General features: G+C 37.5%; 1 protein-coding gene across 2 annotated transcripts in view; it reads right to left on the bottom strand.

Moving 5' to 3' along the window:
* Window positions 1-465: 465 nt before the first annotated feature.
* The window catches only part of DOCK1 (dedicator of cytokinesis 1), a 258,024-nt gene continuing 241,121 nt past the window's right edge, over window positions 466-17,368 (bottom strand). For both annotated transcript variants that reach the window (XM_082764404.1, XM_082764403.1), the window contains exons 50-52: window positions 15,298-15,451; window positions 11,461-11,606; window positions 466-2,210 (exon numbers count right to left, since the gene is read on the bottom strand). In XM_082764404.1, coding sequence (XP_082620530.1) covers window positions 2,115-2,210; window positions 11,461-11,606; window positions 15,298-15,451 — 396 coding nt within the window. In that variant the 3' untranslated portion in view covers window positions 466-2,114. The remainder of the gene's footprint in view (window positions 2,211-11,460; window positions 11,607-15,297; window positions 15,452-17,368) is intronic.

A 17,368-nucleotide genomic window follows, 5' to 3' on the forward strand; every position in this document is an offset into this window, starting at 1 on the left:
AAAATACAATTTATAAGCATCCAATTAAAGGTACATGTGAAAATCTCTTGCTACCCTTCAGAAAGTAAATTGAACAGAAAAGAGGAAAACTCACCAGCATCCCAACACAATATTCAGCACAGTAACAAGATCAGCATCTAAAGAAATTTTCAATTAAATTAATGACTTATGGAATTAACGTTGTAATATGTTGTTGATTGTCTGCAGAAGGAATATCTGATCAACTGTAGCCAGGAATCCTTCTCAGCTTGTTTCTCTTGAATGGAGATTATACTAATACCAAAACAAAAAGGGAGGTGTAGGACAATATATAACAGCAAATTCTGAGATATTCTGATAGCTGATGTTATCTCTTAATGCAAGGAAAAGTGCTTGTTTGACCCAAAGCTCCGTGATGTTTACAAGCAAAATTAACAGAATACATAATTGACTATTTGAGACACGTTTTATTAAAGGGAAACCTCTCTGACTTTGCAACATTATTGTTTTACTGCTGAGTAAATCATGCTTCTGCCTGCTACTTGCATCATGTAGCAACTACTTGATTCAGAAAACATTACCTAAAGCTCACCTGTTTTCTGAAGTGTTCAGCAACTAAAAAATATGTAAGCCATCATTGTGAATTCTGCCAGCATACAAAGATACACGTTTCTAGGGCTGCAATAACTGTGTTTTGTCTCAGTTTTGTACTACATACAAGAAGGAACAAGCATATCAATACTATGAAAAACTGCAGTTAGATCACAAACTCTCTCAAAACAGTTCAGAAAAAACAAAAACAAAACCAACAAAAAAACAGAAGTATGTAAGCAGCCCTACATTGAGTATAATAGTGAAATTCTGTGAGAATGAAAAGCATTAAGTAAATATATTTGTTTTCTTAGACAAGTTTTTAAAATAATATTTTATTTTATTTTTTCTTGAGTCAGTGGTATATTTAAAAACAATCTACTGTAAGAGTATAAAGATTGTAGATAGTAAAAAACAAAAGTGTGATGACAATAAAAAAATGCTAGAGTATAAAGTTAGTTTCCTTCCTCCCTCCCAGTACCCCTCCCCATCATTGTCCAATATATTTCAGAGGCTAATAACTGGATTTTTTTTTACACTTTAAGCAATTAAGAAATTAAAAATATGTAAGGCATTATTTGCAAGTACATTAATTCATTATTACATGATAAGCAGGCACCATAAAAATTAAAACATTCTAAAAACCATCATATATACAAACTCTGTACAGAATGATGGCACAAGGACAAAGTGATTTCATTCAGTTCATCCTAATCCACATGAAATATTACACATTAAAACAAAAAGAAAAAGCTCTTCCCGTTCTTGTTCTCAGGTTTGGACTGACCACAAACCTTCTATCTGCGTACGCTCTTTCTTTTCCTATACACTCATGCCTGTCTGTGGCTAAGAGGCTCTCTTGGCTTTCCAATTGATCAATACACAGAAGAGCCAATTGAATCAAAGTGTAAATGACTGATCACCAACGACTAATTGTAAAAGGGCCATCAGCTATCAGCTTATTCATAACACAGAAGAAATAAAGAGAAGACACATTACACAAGTAAGCTGTATCTGACTTCAAGCCCTGGGCATAACCATTATTTGGGAAAATCCTACTGTAGCTTCTCATTATCACGAAGCCTAATCCAACGTGCATTGAATTCAATGTGAATATCGTCATTGATTCCTATATACACTGAGATTAGGTATAAAATACTCAGCTCAATTAGCACTCCACAGCTACCTAAATGCCTTAGGTACAAAACATTCAACTCATTTTAATCTCCACAGCTATCTATATGCCTGAAATTATTCAGAGTAAGAAAAAGAGAGGTTTAGGAAGAGGGTGCTGTCAGTTGACGAATGCCTCCCAGTCTCAAGTAGTAGAAATGCAGATTCCTTTCAAGTTTTGGGAGGGAATATCCCCAGAAATGGGGTTAATGTAGTGGTGCTTCCGAAACACTGCTAGAAATTAATCGGAGTTAGAGTCATTGCACTAAGTGTTAGCTACTGCACACCTGAACGACGTAAACATTATATACCTTACAATACTTAGGGAAATGAATTGTTACAGCTTTATCTTTGGAAAAAGGCTGCCTTCTTCACTGGACAATCCCAGAGTCAACAGATGTTTGCTTCCGAGTTGTCTTTGGAGGTGGAGGCGGGGGAGTCTTGCTGGGCAGTGGAGGCGGCAGGTGCTAGAAGAAAGCAATTTTGAACAGGCAGTGTTATCAACGAGCGGATTTGGGAGACATTTGCTGGTTCATATATAACCAAGCGAGGCAGTAGGTAAGTCTGTAACCATCTGAATTGTGAAAACTTCTCACAATCTGCTGCTATGAATACTGAATGTATTTGGCTATTAGATTAAAATGTAACTTTTACTTTTGACAATGAAAAATCTCTCAAGGGCTCATGATTAATTAGCTCAGTATTTCAGGAAAAATCTCTTGAAAGCACTGGAGAACTTTATAATTCTCTACTTTATATCATGATAGAATATTGATTTCTTGGTCTGTATTGATTGCCTTCAGCTCCTATGCACTACAGAGCTGAAAAGTTATGGTGAAGCAACAGCTTCATTACTTTTCCATTGTTTTTGCATTTTACACATTTAGAACAAAAATCATTCAAAACACCATCTTATTTAAACAGATAAGTAACTTGCAGCTATTACACAGTTATATTTAAAATGTTCAAAATAGAAATCCATACTGCTCAAACATACATATTTAAAATCACTTTGTATGTTATACAACAGGACAAAAGCACCCTCTGTAAGATTCACTGGATGATCAAACAAACAGAAAAAATTGTTATGTAAATTAAGACTATTTCCACAAAGTTTGTTTATATCTATGGAAAAAAACAATCTGTTTCAGAAAAAGCTTCAGAACATTGCGGTTTGCTCACCAACTTTGCACTCTGGTTTTCTGCAGCCATTAGTTTCCCCACCACCACGCTGAGGCTGTGCTGCAGCGTCACACCTCATAAATGCTGCTCTGATATTGTTTTTTTCCTAAGGTTCTTCCCCCACTTAACCAGCTATTATTGCCTCTTGTTTTCCTCCGAGCACAATGACTCTTCTTCACTTACACTTGTTTGTGTCTGGCCGAAATCTCTCTGCCTTGGAATATTCATGCTCGTATTTCAACTTTTTTAACGTCTTGGACAATATAATTGGTGATTTCTGAATCACAGTAAGAAACCGGTATACAAGCAACTGACAAACCATTCCCTTAAAAGATACCCAAAGTTGCTATCCAAAAAGCAGAGCGGTTCTGGGTGATGCCAGGACATTTCTCCTTTCTCTGCCTCACAACAAATGCAAGAGAAGAAGCTAAAATGACTCTTTAAGGTAACTGAACGTGCTCTTCAAAGTCATCTTTTAAGACAGCATGAAGTTATAAATCTGGAGCTTTTGTGAGATCAGCTGGGTTTCTTAGTCATAGGCTAAAAAGAAACAGAAGACTGAACACTGGCTGGACTTTTGTTGTAATATTTGTCCTGTAGCTTTAATGGAAATAAATATTTTCCAATCTATTTCTGCAATCTTCCTAATTTCTCCAGGTTTTCCCCCTTGGCAAACGAACAGGGATCACAAACTACCGTTGGGCAACCTTGCCCAAACTTTTTCTCTCCATATTGCCGCTGTCCAAGAGAGCAAGGTGCAGACTGTCCTCTCTCCATTTCTGGAGCCTCTACAACTCTCACCTTCCTCCTCGAGTACAAAACATTTGGCTGCCAGCACGGAAATCCATCAATTTCCATCTGCTGCTGGACAAGGAACTCATGACCAAGAGCAAGGAGCTCTCCACACACCACCTCAGGAGACATCCTGCCTGGCATCTTACATTTGCTGCCCCAAAGGAAAACAAGGTCAGAAGATGTCACGTGGAGACTCCGTGACGGCCAGGAAAAGTTTCCTGCCCGCTGATGAAGACATGAATTAACATGTTTTGCGATGAAGACTTTCATATCTACAGTCCAGTTAAAGTTTACACTCTCTCTTTTGAAGATATAACCATAATTCAAAGACGGTTTATGTCTCAAAAGGACACTATGCTGAAGGAAAGCCCTACCAAGTAAGGGTTTTGAAGAGCAGACTCAAAGACTATACACAATTTACTTCTGGCTTGCAGTGGAGCACAGGGCATAGTGCTCTCTGAGATAGAAAAGCAAGTCCACAGACTAACTGAAAACCAGACAAAATACAAATTTTATTTCAGTAAGTGAAATTCAGAAGGTTTATATATATATATATATATATATATTTATATGTAAAATAAAGTGTTGCTGCTGGTCTGTCTCTAAATATTGTAGTCACACTGTGAAATATTTGCTCTACCTGTCCAAATACTTTTCTTAACCTGGTATGATAAGTCAGTTCCCGAATCCCTACCTAGACATCTGTATAAGAGTTGGAATATTAACGTTATGTAGCCTCACAGATTTCATTGTGATTTCTAGGTTTCAAAATCTCTGAAAAAGTGCTTTGTTAAAATCATGGAAGCAGGCATGGGCTTCTGGAAAGATGTCTGCACATACTGACGGGCCGCAGAACATCAGCATGCGACATGTAACTTCGCACAGAGGAGGCAGTTATTTCACAACAAAGACACACTGGTTCTCCTCTAAAATATATTGCAAAACATAAAAATTTCCTCAGTCCTGTTCTTTCAGATGGTATCTTTAACTTTGCATTTATCACTAGAAAGAACTTTGTCGATAGCATCATTTGTAAAAATCCATTTTGAATTTAACTAAGAGTATATTGGCAATAATTCTCAATTCAATTAGATCAAAGGCATTTCTCAAAGAAACGAGTCCTTCATATTGATCACAGAACAATCAAATTATCCCTGAAAACCTGCTTCTGAAGAACATATACAAAGCAAACACAATGAGAATAAGCTAAATACATATGCTATAAATAACAAGCACAAAACCTACAAGCGCTTAGATTCTGCGAGCAAATTAGGCAGAAAGAAATAACAGAGATAGGTAGATAATTATTATAATTGAATTTACAATTTCCATTAGAAATTAAGATAAACTTTGTACATGCTCATTTATGTTATAAGCTACCAAGAAATATATTAAGTAGGACATGCAGTGCTCATCGGGGCACCGTTTTGAGAAATTAGCACGCCAAACTTGCCAATATGGACGTGGTGCAAATGCAGACCTAGTCATCGCTCCAAGTGCCGATACACGCTCCCTTTATGCTTTATTTAAGCATAGCGATAAATTCGAGCACACTTGCTCTCTACCGTTAATATCAAACTCAGAAAATCATTATTTGCCTCATGAAGTTCATTTTACTACATTTCCACTTGGAAACTTTGAAATAAAAACTGAAGTTTCCCTTGATTTCACATGTAATGAAGAACTTCTTTGAAGCGCTCATATTTATACTTAAATTGTGAACTTAAATTGTTAACTGTGAGCCCTCTGAACCTGAAACCATGCTCTTACTTTCTGATGATGATAGAGACTGCTAGCTCACATTCAAACCTATTTTGGGCAGACTCCTTGACTCACGTGTACCTCAGGGGAAGCAGATACCTTATGTAAAAGGCACATCTGCAACACAGAAGCAATCTGTTCCTTCCATTTCAAACAGTAAATTGCTCCCATTTGTTTGTTTTTCCCTGCTACTGAGAAGAATCAGGTTTAAAAACATTTGCTTCCATTCTCTTACAGAAACAGACTACATTACAGTGTACATGTCCTGGCTGCAGTAAAAATCAATTAAAGGAGGTGATTTTTTTTTTTTCTGTGAGGAAGCAAAATAAGATACAAGATTTTTTTTTTTTATTTATTTTTTTTTTTCTGATCAGAAAATGCTATTAAAAAAAGAACAACAAACAAGATTGGAGTTGTACAGACAGTCCTTGTGACACTGTAAAAGAGGTATCTTCCTGCATAACTCTTTTTCTTTGAAATTAAATGGCTATCAATATCACAAGCTATGAAGATCTAATGAAAGAAACTTTACTTTGAAAGGTTAAAAGATCTAATCAGGTCATAAGCCGTACAGATAAGATGTAAATGGGCTATCAAGAACACGAGGCTGTGCAAACACCTTCAAATACTGAGTTCCACCCTGTTCCTTCCTGCTTCCTCCGTTGTTTCTAGCATGGAGCTGAGCCACCTGACATCGGTGGCTTGCTTATTTAACATCAGCAATGAAAAATAACACATAATGGAAGCTCTTGGAGGAATAGCGCTCCCCTTCCAAAAGAGTAATGATGTGCCAGCTGAGGGAGAATCAACGTTAACTCCACTAATTTAAACTGAATTATAGACAGTTTAAGCTAATTGACCATTTGACTCTGGGAGTAAAGTTCCGTAGGAAATACCACAGGTAACCCATGTGAAATGAGTGTTTAAGCTCTGCTGTCATACTTCATCTATTACAGCTCCAGGTGACTTTGTATCGCTGCCATTCCCTGCCCTTGCTTGCAGTGAGTGGACTTTGATAGGAGAAAGCAATTTCAGGAGTCCCTCTGCAAAGGCACACCTTGCTTCCTCACCCCTGCCACGAGCTAAGCATCCCCTCCTCGGGACACATCAAAAATCACTCACTAGGGGCTACGTGAAATCGCACAAATGAGGGATTTGGATTTCTCCTGCCGGGTTGTTCGGCAGGGCCCTGACAGGGACAGGCTCTGCTGGGGACAGAGGCAGGTCAGGGACAGCCGGGCCTGGCAGAGGCCTGTGCTCATCGCACAAAGGATCTGCTGCTGGCACACGTCAGCTGGGTTAACACATGGCGAGTGCAATTCCTCCTCTGTTAAACCACATCTCTGCGTGTGGAGTCCATTAGTATGGCACACCACGCCGTCTAACTTCATTTTCGAAAGCAGTGTTTTTCTGGTCTAGTCCTTACACAAACAGACCTCAAGAGTTATGAGCAATACCCTCAGAATTAGGTTTAGACTCCAGACCGAAACTGTATTTCTTACTGAAGGCCCGGGCCCTGCGAGAGCTATAAACCAACGCGCTGCCGATCGGGCAGAGCTAAACCGCAGCTTGATCCCCGGTAACGCGGGCAGCGGGGACGTGGCCGCTGCGGAAACAAAATCAAGGGTGCTGCTTAGGGACACATCACGGGCTCAGTGCCTCGAGGCAGACAGCAGAACAACACATTTTTCACTCAAAATCCTGTAACGAGCCGTGGCAGGCCATTGATTTTGAGACTTATTAAAAAGTGACTCCTTCCTAGGCGAGAGCTTAACCCACCAAACCCCAGCCCATCCCGGGCTGAACTTCAACACTGGGAGGAGAGCTTGAAACACTTCCCGTCTCCAGCAGCCAGCAATAATGATCAGGGGGCAAGTAAAGAACAGACTTTTGGCTTCTTCTGTGAGCACAGGGGATTATCTTGTGGGGAAATACCTTCTGGGTACCTGATATAGCTATGTGCATCATAGAAAGATGGAATTAATCAGAGGTGCAGGACCCCTGCACCCAGCCCAGGCTGCCCAAAGCCCCCCAGCCTGGCCTTGGGCACTGCCAGGGATGGGGAACCCACAACCCAAAGCTCCGCATTTCTTCCAAATATCTAATCTACACCTAAATCACAGAAAGGCTTTGGTCGGAGTGCCTGCTTTATAAAAGAGGATACATTCACTTCCACTTGCGATCAAATGCGGTTCACAAAGTCAAGTTTCTAACTGAATAGTACTGATTAATAATGCAGTTTTTCCAATTTCACTCTCTCCAGCTTCTCCACAGAAGAATGCTACCAGCTGCCCTCCTGCTGCCCAGGGTGCGTGAGCCCGCAGCAAGCCCAGGCCCACCTCTGAGCAGCGTTGGGAGTCCCAGGCAGGCGGCACCTTTCGACCTGGGGGTTTCCCCTGCAGACTCCACCAGCCCCGGGGATCCAAGCAATACAACCTTTGTGAGGCATTTAGGGAGGAAAGGGAACCTTTGAGGCAGCTGATGGCAACCTCCCAAGAATTCATGTCAGCAACTGCAAACAACGAAGCAACTGCTCCCTAACTACCTGCTACCTTCATGGTTTCGGCTGGTTTTCCAGCCTCAACTCTTTTCCTTTGTCCACATGAGGACAGTACTCTTGCCAAAGCCTCTTGTTTTTGTTTTTGTTTTTTTTTTTTTCCTCACTGCAGCTAACCTAGCAGAGAAGATCAGCACTGCAGTATATGCATTGCAACACATCAAAAATCCCCTGGATTTATACTTCTGTGTAAACATTTCCATTATATCCAATTAAGTAGTAAAACAATCCCCAATCTGAATGTTACTCAGGCACTGGGATCCCAATAAGGGAAAATTAGTGTTGTTGCCATCAGCCACGTGAGCCTGCTTGGGTTCTCACTTTAGGCACTGCTTCAGGCCTTGCTGTCCCCTCTCGCAAAGTCCTCTGTCTGCTGCCAGATTGATTGAGGTCATCTCACCCAAACCATTAGCTGATCTCAGTAAGTGTTACAGCCAGCATTATAAATGTAAGTGCTCCTTTGTCTATTTTCTTTGAGTTTCCCTTTTTGCTGTGAATACAAAGTAGGCAGTTGATTTGTATGCAAGGGTATGGATGAACCCATAAAGAATGAGAAGTGCCTAAAGGAATCCCTTGATGTAATAATAATCCTTGCAGGAGTCGTAGACTTCTTTTTTATGTTCTTATATATTACTAAGAACATTTTTAGCAGAACAAATCATACAGTGCAAGAAAATATATATAAGGGTATCATAGTTATCAATGAATAAGAGGACAATCAGATAATTATAATTAGATGATTACTGGGATAAGAGACTTAAGTAGATGAAGCTAACAGTAGACTTCAAATAATCTAAGATTACAATCTCAGGCACTAAATGACACTATTCCCTGCAGTTTCAAGGTTTTCTTGGTGTATTTATTAATGTACTCTTTTCAGTTCACTAAAGTGCTTTTTCTGTTGTTGTTTTTCCTAACTGACTGCAAAGCAACCCCAGCAAGCCATGTAATAATTTCTTATGGAAGGGAATACCTCCAATTCTAAAGCTAGTGATACAATTTTATCTATCACATTTTTTACTGTTTTTTCTTCACTGATACAAAACGTGTGTAATTTAAAAGATCATTAGTTTACTGGGCAGAGAATCATAAAGTTATGAAGTATGTAGTTATCTGACCCCTGAAACACAAGGCATTAAAAACTAACCAGTGGGATTTAATCAGAGCAGTAATAAGAATTTACCCATCTGATCTTTCATATCCAGCTCTACTCATTTTATGTTCTTTACAGTTATAAGCTTGATTTAATAAATTTGTAGAGTAATTGTAATAAGACTAGAAACCTTTCCTAAAATTAATTCTAGGACTAGTACCTGTGGCTTTGTGACAAATCTGCTTTAGATCTATTTTCCAGACTTTGAAACTATATTACCTCATCTTGGAAAGCTTATAAAAACAGATGCTGAGGAAAACTGTGGACACCTGACTAAGGAGATACCACTTTTATTTGATCAGATTTCTACAGGATGCTCAAATCCTGAGCTCCTTCAACACTGGATGTTAAACAATGGGGCCTATTTCTACAACAACAAAAAATATTAAGAAAAAAGTATGAAAGGAGGCTGAGCAGTGAAGACGGTAAAGAAAAAAAAAAAGATTTAAGACCTTAATAGAACTTTGGAAAAAAAAAAAAAAAACCAAAAAACAAGAGAGCACATTAAGGCTATTTTTATGATGCTCCATTTAGTGATGTGGAAACCCTGCTCATGACAGGTACAGAAGCTGTGCAAGGTCACATTTCCAACAGCAAGGATACTAAGGCTAGTACTGGGGTCTTCCTCAGGTCTGGGCTCCAACCAGCACAGCACGACGGCATTTGCAAATAGTACAGTAAATATCTAGCATTTGTCCATTTCACGGAAACCCCTTCAAATAGCCTTGAAAGGAAGGAATAAAGAACCCAGGCACGGGGATTTTATCCCTCACTGCATATTTTATCATCTCATTTTATCATCTTTTCAGCTGAGAACTGAACTCATGTTTACAGTCCTGAACTACTACCATGACCTAAAACTTACAACTTACAGTATAGCATATAAAATGAATTTACTATCTTGGAGCTCATACAGGAAGTTTAACAAATTTGAAACTTAATTTGAATTTCTCAAGCTTCTTCATGAGGCTTGATTCTTTAGATCAAAATCCTGGTAATTCTGAAAGTTTCCATTTAGAGGTCTGTATCCAGGTTAAGCACAGCTGACCCCCGAGAGAGAAGACAGTGGAATGGGTAAGAGTGAAAGTTTGGAACATTTTGTCAGAAAATAGAGGAAAAGGGTTCATAAAAAAATCAGTTAAAATGTTCACAAAACAATCCAGACACAGGGAAGAATGGTAGAATAAAAGATAAGAATAGAAAGTTTTTCAATTTACGACTGTGAATAAAACATGGTGTTTCGAACAACACTGCTCACGTTTCAGAAGCTACTTCTGTACTTATTTTTCCCTATGTAGCCTGAAAACTAAATTACTGCAACTACAGAGTTAGAATTTCATACATGGCAAAAGTCAGACTTGTGTACTGTTACGCATTGCGATAGCCTCTTACACAATACAACTTTTCACACACACAAAACTGAATTCCTGCCTGACTTTATTCTCTGCTGAGATAAAAAATGTTTTCTCTAACCATGAAATTTACTGAAAAGCAAATTATTTAAAGAATTTAATTTGAATGGTGAACTTCAGAGCAATATTGGAAGATACCTCTGCAAACGAAATAGAACTATTACCAGTGAGAATTTTTCCACAAAATAACAGCTTGGCCAAAGTTATAAATTTCAAAGTCAAAGAAAAGAACACCTCTCTAAACATGTTTGTTTGTCTTTGTTTTTGTTTTTTTTTTCTTCAGAAAGAAAACAAATGGCCCTTCTCAAAAGTACTGCTTAAAAGAAAAATACTAAATTATTTTTAAAGGCTTCCAGGATGCAGGAAAACTAAGCTGAAAAAGTGTATTTTCTTCAGAAAGCTGAAAACCACGTTCATGATGAAGAATGTTTCTAAGCTCTTTCCTCAAAGGGAGCATGCGTGTTTGCCTCTAGGAAACAAGTGGCAATTGAATGCTGACAACACAGAGCTCCAGAAGGAAAATATGTCAGGTACATATTTTATTTCCTTTCCTGAGATAGGATTGAAAGGCTATAAAAACTAATTTGCTGCTGAGACTCCATCCTGTCAGTTTAAGCTTCCTTACCAACATGTCTAACAACATTTTGCTGAATCTTCTCCACTAGAATGAATCCAAGCTCACTTCAAGTTGATCCCAATGAGCGATGCCGTTCCTCCCTCCTTCAGACATTTGTTTGCAGCTGCAGAAATCTATGGATCTGCTGACATCCGCCAGCAGGGTTACATCTCGCTGGGGGTGGTTAAAAATCAAAAAGCAAAGAAAACTGCAGGAAATGATCATCGTCAGTAGGACTCACCCTTTGATGGGCAGGAGGGGACGTTGTTGGACTGATCAAGTCTTGGCTTTCCATGAGATTCCCATAATCGGCCATGCTTCCTTTGAGAGGCAGCGGAGGAGGGATGTCTGTGAGGTCGGCACTAGACATGCCGTTCAGTTCCAGATCTGTGAAAACCAGCATTTAGTTAACTCTTCAATAACTGAGTGGAATCCAAAGATTCAGACTCCATCTATTCTTATGGCATTGATAATATGACAATGCTGCACATGCAACATCTTTGTCTGCTCTTCGTTGCCTCTATAATTATCTGCAGTTCATGTAATGAGGGATTTTAAAGGAAAAAAGAACAAGTGAACCAACCTCCCCATCAACAGCAAGCATGCACTGTTGGAGTTGCATCGGACTAATTTTTAGGATACACTCAAAAGACTTGAACAATACTCTCTTTTTAACAGAAAATGAAAATACTCTTCCCTTCAGATTTCACTCCAAAATATTCATAGCTTGGCAAATACAATTTTCTCAGCAGTAAGCTCTGCATTTACACCTTGTATAGTAACAAACAGTACAAGTTTTGCTAAGTGTGTTTGCTAAGTTTTGCTAACAATATAATCAAGCTAAAATTTATTTACTTTCCTACAGTAAAATACAAGCTTCTTGTTAATAAAGTGCACAGATGAAAGCCTATAATCAACTACATCTCAAAAAAAAATCAAACTCCAGGTAACTATAATAAATGAGTAGTCATTAGTTGTTGAGTAAATAAACTCATGCAAGAAAAAGTACAAAACATTTATTATTACTGGTTGCTGGGTAGAAAATTCCCTTTTCTTAGCAGATAAATCCTAGCAGGTACGTGCTGCAAAGGGGAATAGCCTGAGGGATGATAAAGTTTATTGAGGTCTGAGGCATACATGGGTTTTTGTGTAGAAATCCACCCACGGTGTATTTCAGGGTAATTCAGTCATCTGAACACAGGCAAAACCCACTGTGAGCTTTACAAGATAAGAAACTTAATTTATTTTTGATAAATTAGGGCAAGTGTTTTCATTTAGGGAATGAAAAACTAATGTTTTTATTTTACTAGGATGATCTGTAAAACAAGTGGAGGACTTGTTTATTCAGATATTTTCATTGCAAGGTTTCTATCAATATCTTATAAGCAGTGCCCTTCTATTGTTCTCTAAAATGGCTTCTCGCTAACACAATTTAACTGTAAGGGTGTATTGATTTGTCACTGAAAACTGTAATTTTACCCTTCATCCTTTCACTCGAACTTTCACTGCATCAGGACCAAGAATATTTTTCATCTTGGGATTTCAAACTTTCCGTGGTTTCTTCTACATCAAGCTGGAAAGTGTTGTTTGTCCTCCAGGACCTGAATTTCTCATCACTTTTTCTATAGCTTCTGTTTTTCATCCTTCCTTTTCTACACAGAGGATTTCTCCATTCCCCAAACATTCCAGTATTCATAGCACTTTCTTTTATATACCTCCATCAGAGTCTACTTCTACTATGCTCCTGTCATTAGAACATAACCATAAAATGAACTTCCCTGCTCATTTTGTATTCACTTCCCATCCATGCTGTATATTTAAAGATCACAGACATTTGAGCATAAACATCACAGAAAACAGCTCCTTGACATATGTGCAACATCTCATCTACAACTTCATATGTACCTACCTATACTTGTATGTATGGACTTACTGTTTGGTGTGTGTGTGTGTGTGTGTCATTTTTTATTTTTTCCCTCAGTGTAGGGGTGTCTTTTTTTCCCCAGTGTAGTGTAGGGTAATGCTGAGAGATGTTTGGAAAATGTCATTTTCTTTAGAGTTGTAGCTTAAGCAGAACCTGGATCCTTCCCTAGAGGGAAACCTTCTTTGGGCATTACTGTAAGCAAGCCATGCTGTTAGGTCTCCCTATATACATTCCTTATGTGGAAACTGAAAATCAGCACAACAACATGCTATCACGTACAGACAAACATTAGAAATTCAGTTTCCCAGTCCTCTAGTAGCCAAATTTAACTGCCCTGAACACTTTGGCAAACTATTTAGTAGAACAACAGCACTCTATAATGAAAAAAAAAATAAATTATTTGGCCTGACTAGATAATCTCTCACACAGTTTAATGAAATCCAAAAGTCATCTAGCTAACTTCGGAAAAAAGTGTCAAACACAAACTGTCGTGTTATATAAATATCTACCCCTCATTTTTGTTTTGCTATCATCATTCAAAGCATTTCATCAGACTAACATGGTTTGAATATTTTCTCTTTACTGGACACGTGCCACTGAGAATGATGAGATCGGTTAGATGACTTTTTTTCATCTTAACCTAATGACCAAATTTTACACTCCATTCTCCTAAACTGCCTGCTAACAAGCAAGCAATATTGCTTAGCAACTCATTAACTGCTTTTAGCCAATTTGTGTAGTGAAGTAACTTCTTTGTCCTTGGAATTCCACAAAAAAAAATATAATTGTAATCCCTCGGGCAATTATGGACAAGTTCTATACATTTTGCAGTAACTCGAACCTATTTTATGTCAGGCACATAAATCTCAAGCACATGGATGTAAATATTCTCAGAAACACATGATAGTTTCAGATCCTTTTTAAAAAAGCGATTGAGTTGTTTTTAATAAATTGCATATAAAAAGAAATAATCTAATTCAATTTTCATTTATTTATTTATTTGTAGGAGTACATGTACTGTAATTCTTTGTATTTCCATTTTTTTTTATATACTCATAAGTTTTGGCTATCAAAAATTTAAAGAAAGGAGATAGTTCCCAGTTATCAAAATAGCGGTTTAGGGTGTCTGACTAAGCAAAGGAAGCATTGAACTGGTTTGAGCTTGTTTATCACTCTTCCACAATATCTTTGTAGACAACAATTCCAAAATCATTTAAGCAAAGCCACATGTCTTTTAGAAGACAGTTTTGTTGCTGTACATTTGTAGAATAAACATTCCTGTGCTTACAGAACATACACTCACAAATGGCAACAAGAACTTTCCAAACACTCCTTATTTAAGGGAAAAGGATTTAAGTATCAAAAAAGTAAATAAACCAAAATGACCATCAAACAAGATCTTTTGTATATATTTATATATATATATATATATATTTAATATATTTAAACTCAATCTATTCTCCTCTATACTAATATTTAACATTTGACTGGTGTATTAGCATTTGGGTAAATGTGCCAAAAGGTAATTTATCACAAGCTAGCAACTGAAAACTGAAAATCAGTTTTTGGAGAAATAAAAAGAAATATGTGATGTACTACACCCAGATTTGCAGTAGGGTTTCCTGAAGGCTGAAATAAACATATGATATTTTACAGAACAGCTAAGTGATAGACTTCAATGTCAAAAAATCCTAAAACATTGGAATTTTTTTTTTTTTTCCTTTGGCTTGTACTCACTACATAGTAAATAAACATTCTTTTAAGGTACAATTACATTGCAGCGTTGTTTTTTTCATCCTTTATGCTCCCAAATATCCCAAATCCAATACAGAGTCAAGTTCAACACTAATTTCTGACAATTATTAAATGTCTATGCAATTGTTGATTATATGAAAAGGAAAATAAACTTTTCCGATGCAACAATTTTGCTTTTGTAAAATGTTTAAATGATTTTTGTTGTTGGTAAATGCCAGGTTAAGGGGTAAGTTGTTCCTAGTCCTGCAAAAGACATCCCATGGTGATGGGAAAAAAATAAACTATAAGAACTGATCCCAAAGCGTGATGGTGAACATGATGCTCAGGAAACACAATTCCCCGTAGGAAGTTATTCTGCAAAAAATATTCTGGGAAAACAAAATGTAATTAACGACTTACTGGACTGTATGCTGAAAGAAAGTTTTGTCCGCGGAGTTATTGGGGGTGGTGTCACTTGGGAGCTGGGAGGCGAAGGAGAGACGGAGAAGCGCCTTTCACTTGAAATGACGTTGATGACCTGGCTTTTTGGTCTCTGTGGTCGTAGGGGGCTGATCTGCACAGGGACAAAAACAATGAAAATCCCAATCGTTTCCCTGCAACATGGCATGAATATAAGTGGATACTGACCACCACAGCTCATCAAGGTTAGATGGTAAAGGAATACGTGTTGTTACTGAGCAGCTGACTTTGTGACTGCTGTGTTTTCCCAGTACTTCCTCAACAGCAACAGGGCAATGATAACATACAACTCCTCTGATTTAATGCAGTATTTTACAGCTCAAAATGCTCTTCCTGTCCTCCCAGGAATAGCAATGAGACTTAATGCATACACCTTCCTATAGCCTTGCATATTTTTCTGAAGCAATGAGCCAAATCCCAAAACACTTGCTTAGCATGTTACAGTAATAAGTAAGGTAAGTAAGCCTACATGACTGTATGACATTCAGAATCTTTTCTTTCTTCTCACATGGCTATGCTTTCCTTTAAAATCTCTCTCTCTAATTGCTTGCATGCTCAAAAAATATAAACTCTTGTGCTTATATTTAATTCACTGAAATATACCTATTGTTTCACTTCAAAAGCCATTTAACTTTTCCATCAGAAAGCCTGAAATGATACGTGTAATCTTATGAGCAACTAATATTGAAATAATTGAATAAGTGATTCATTAAGTTTGATTCTGAACTCTACTGTTTCTTACCCATCCACTGTCCCCCACACTTCCATCAATCACAGTGAGGAAAGCAACTTGTTAATTCTAAGGAGCGCACAGAAAATGGAGTGGCAGCCTAAGGTTAAGATGGGAAGGATTGCCAAGGTGATGCATTAGGGCAAAATGGAAGCTGCAAGAAATTCGTGCTTTTTGAATAATTTTGTCATTTCACCAATGACAATGGTGAAGGAGAAGAGTACAAGAGTACCTCCTTGTATTTTCAGAAACAAAACCTAGAGGGGCTTGCATAAAGGTCTCTATGGTAATTTCTCTTAGAAGGCTCTCAAAGTACGCAACTTTTTTTCACAAAGACCTCCGATTAACCTTTCAGAAGTTTGCCTGATATTAAAATTCAAGTCCCAAAGACTCCAAAGGTTTCTTTCAAGATCTTTTAAAGCATATTTTTAGTGGAATGGATAAGCACAGTAATTGCTTTCTCAGAGGTATAAAATTACAAAAAAAGCAACTAAGAAAAATGTACTAGTTGATCAGGAAACCTCCAATGCAAGTAAAAGACAAAAATAAAATAAAATAAAATAAAACATAAAATCAAGTTTACAAGTTAACCTGGTTCATGGCTACTTAACTGAAATAAATTTTAACTTCTTATATGACTGACTAGCTTGTTTCTTTTCTAAAGGTTCATATACACCATGGTTCTGCTAGGGAATATGAACTCTTTGGAGACTGCTAATCCATAATGAACCCATTGCTAATTTTTTTTAGTCTGCCAAAGGCGAGATCAATGGTGAGCAATGTTAGATGTCACTAAATCAATAAAATGTACGGCCTATTATTCTGATTACTAACATAAGCTTTCGAACGGTCTGTTAAATACCTGGCCTCAGTGTTAGATTTGCTATCAGCCTCTGGAATCAAAGAACTAACAAAGAGAATTTATGTTAAAGAAGTTTATGCGACACTTAAAAGAAGATATAAATCTCCAGAAAACTATAAAGACATTACTGATGATCTTCACATACCAAAGCATTTAATTTATCTTTTGATAAGATCAGAGCAGTACAAGATCTCTGTAATTAGAGTTTGGGTTTTGATCAGTCAGAAAATTCATTACAAGTACAGAGAAATCTGAAAAAAAAAAAAAAAAAGTATTTAACCATATAACTAGAGAAAATGGTTCCACATACACAACTGTATAATCTTCTCATGTTCTTCCAGGAAGATTTATTTAATTGGTAAAAAATAAGTTCCTGCATAAGAAAGTGCACCCCAGTGACAGAAATATCCATTGCATTT

The sequence above is a fragment of the Aythya marila genome (genome assembly GCF_965140915.1).
Source record: "Aythya marila genome assembly, chromosome: 7".
Classification (NCBI taxonomy): domain Eukaryota; kingdom Metazoa; phylum Chordata; class Aves; order Anseriformes; family Anatidae; genus Aythya; species Aythya marila.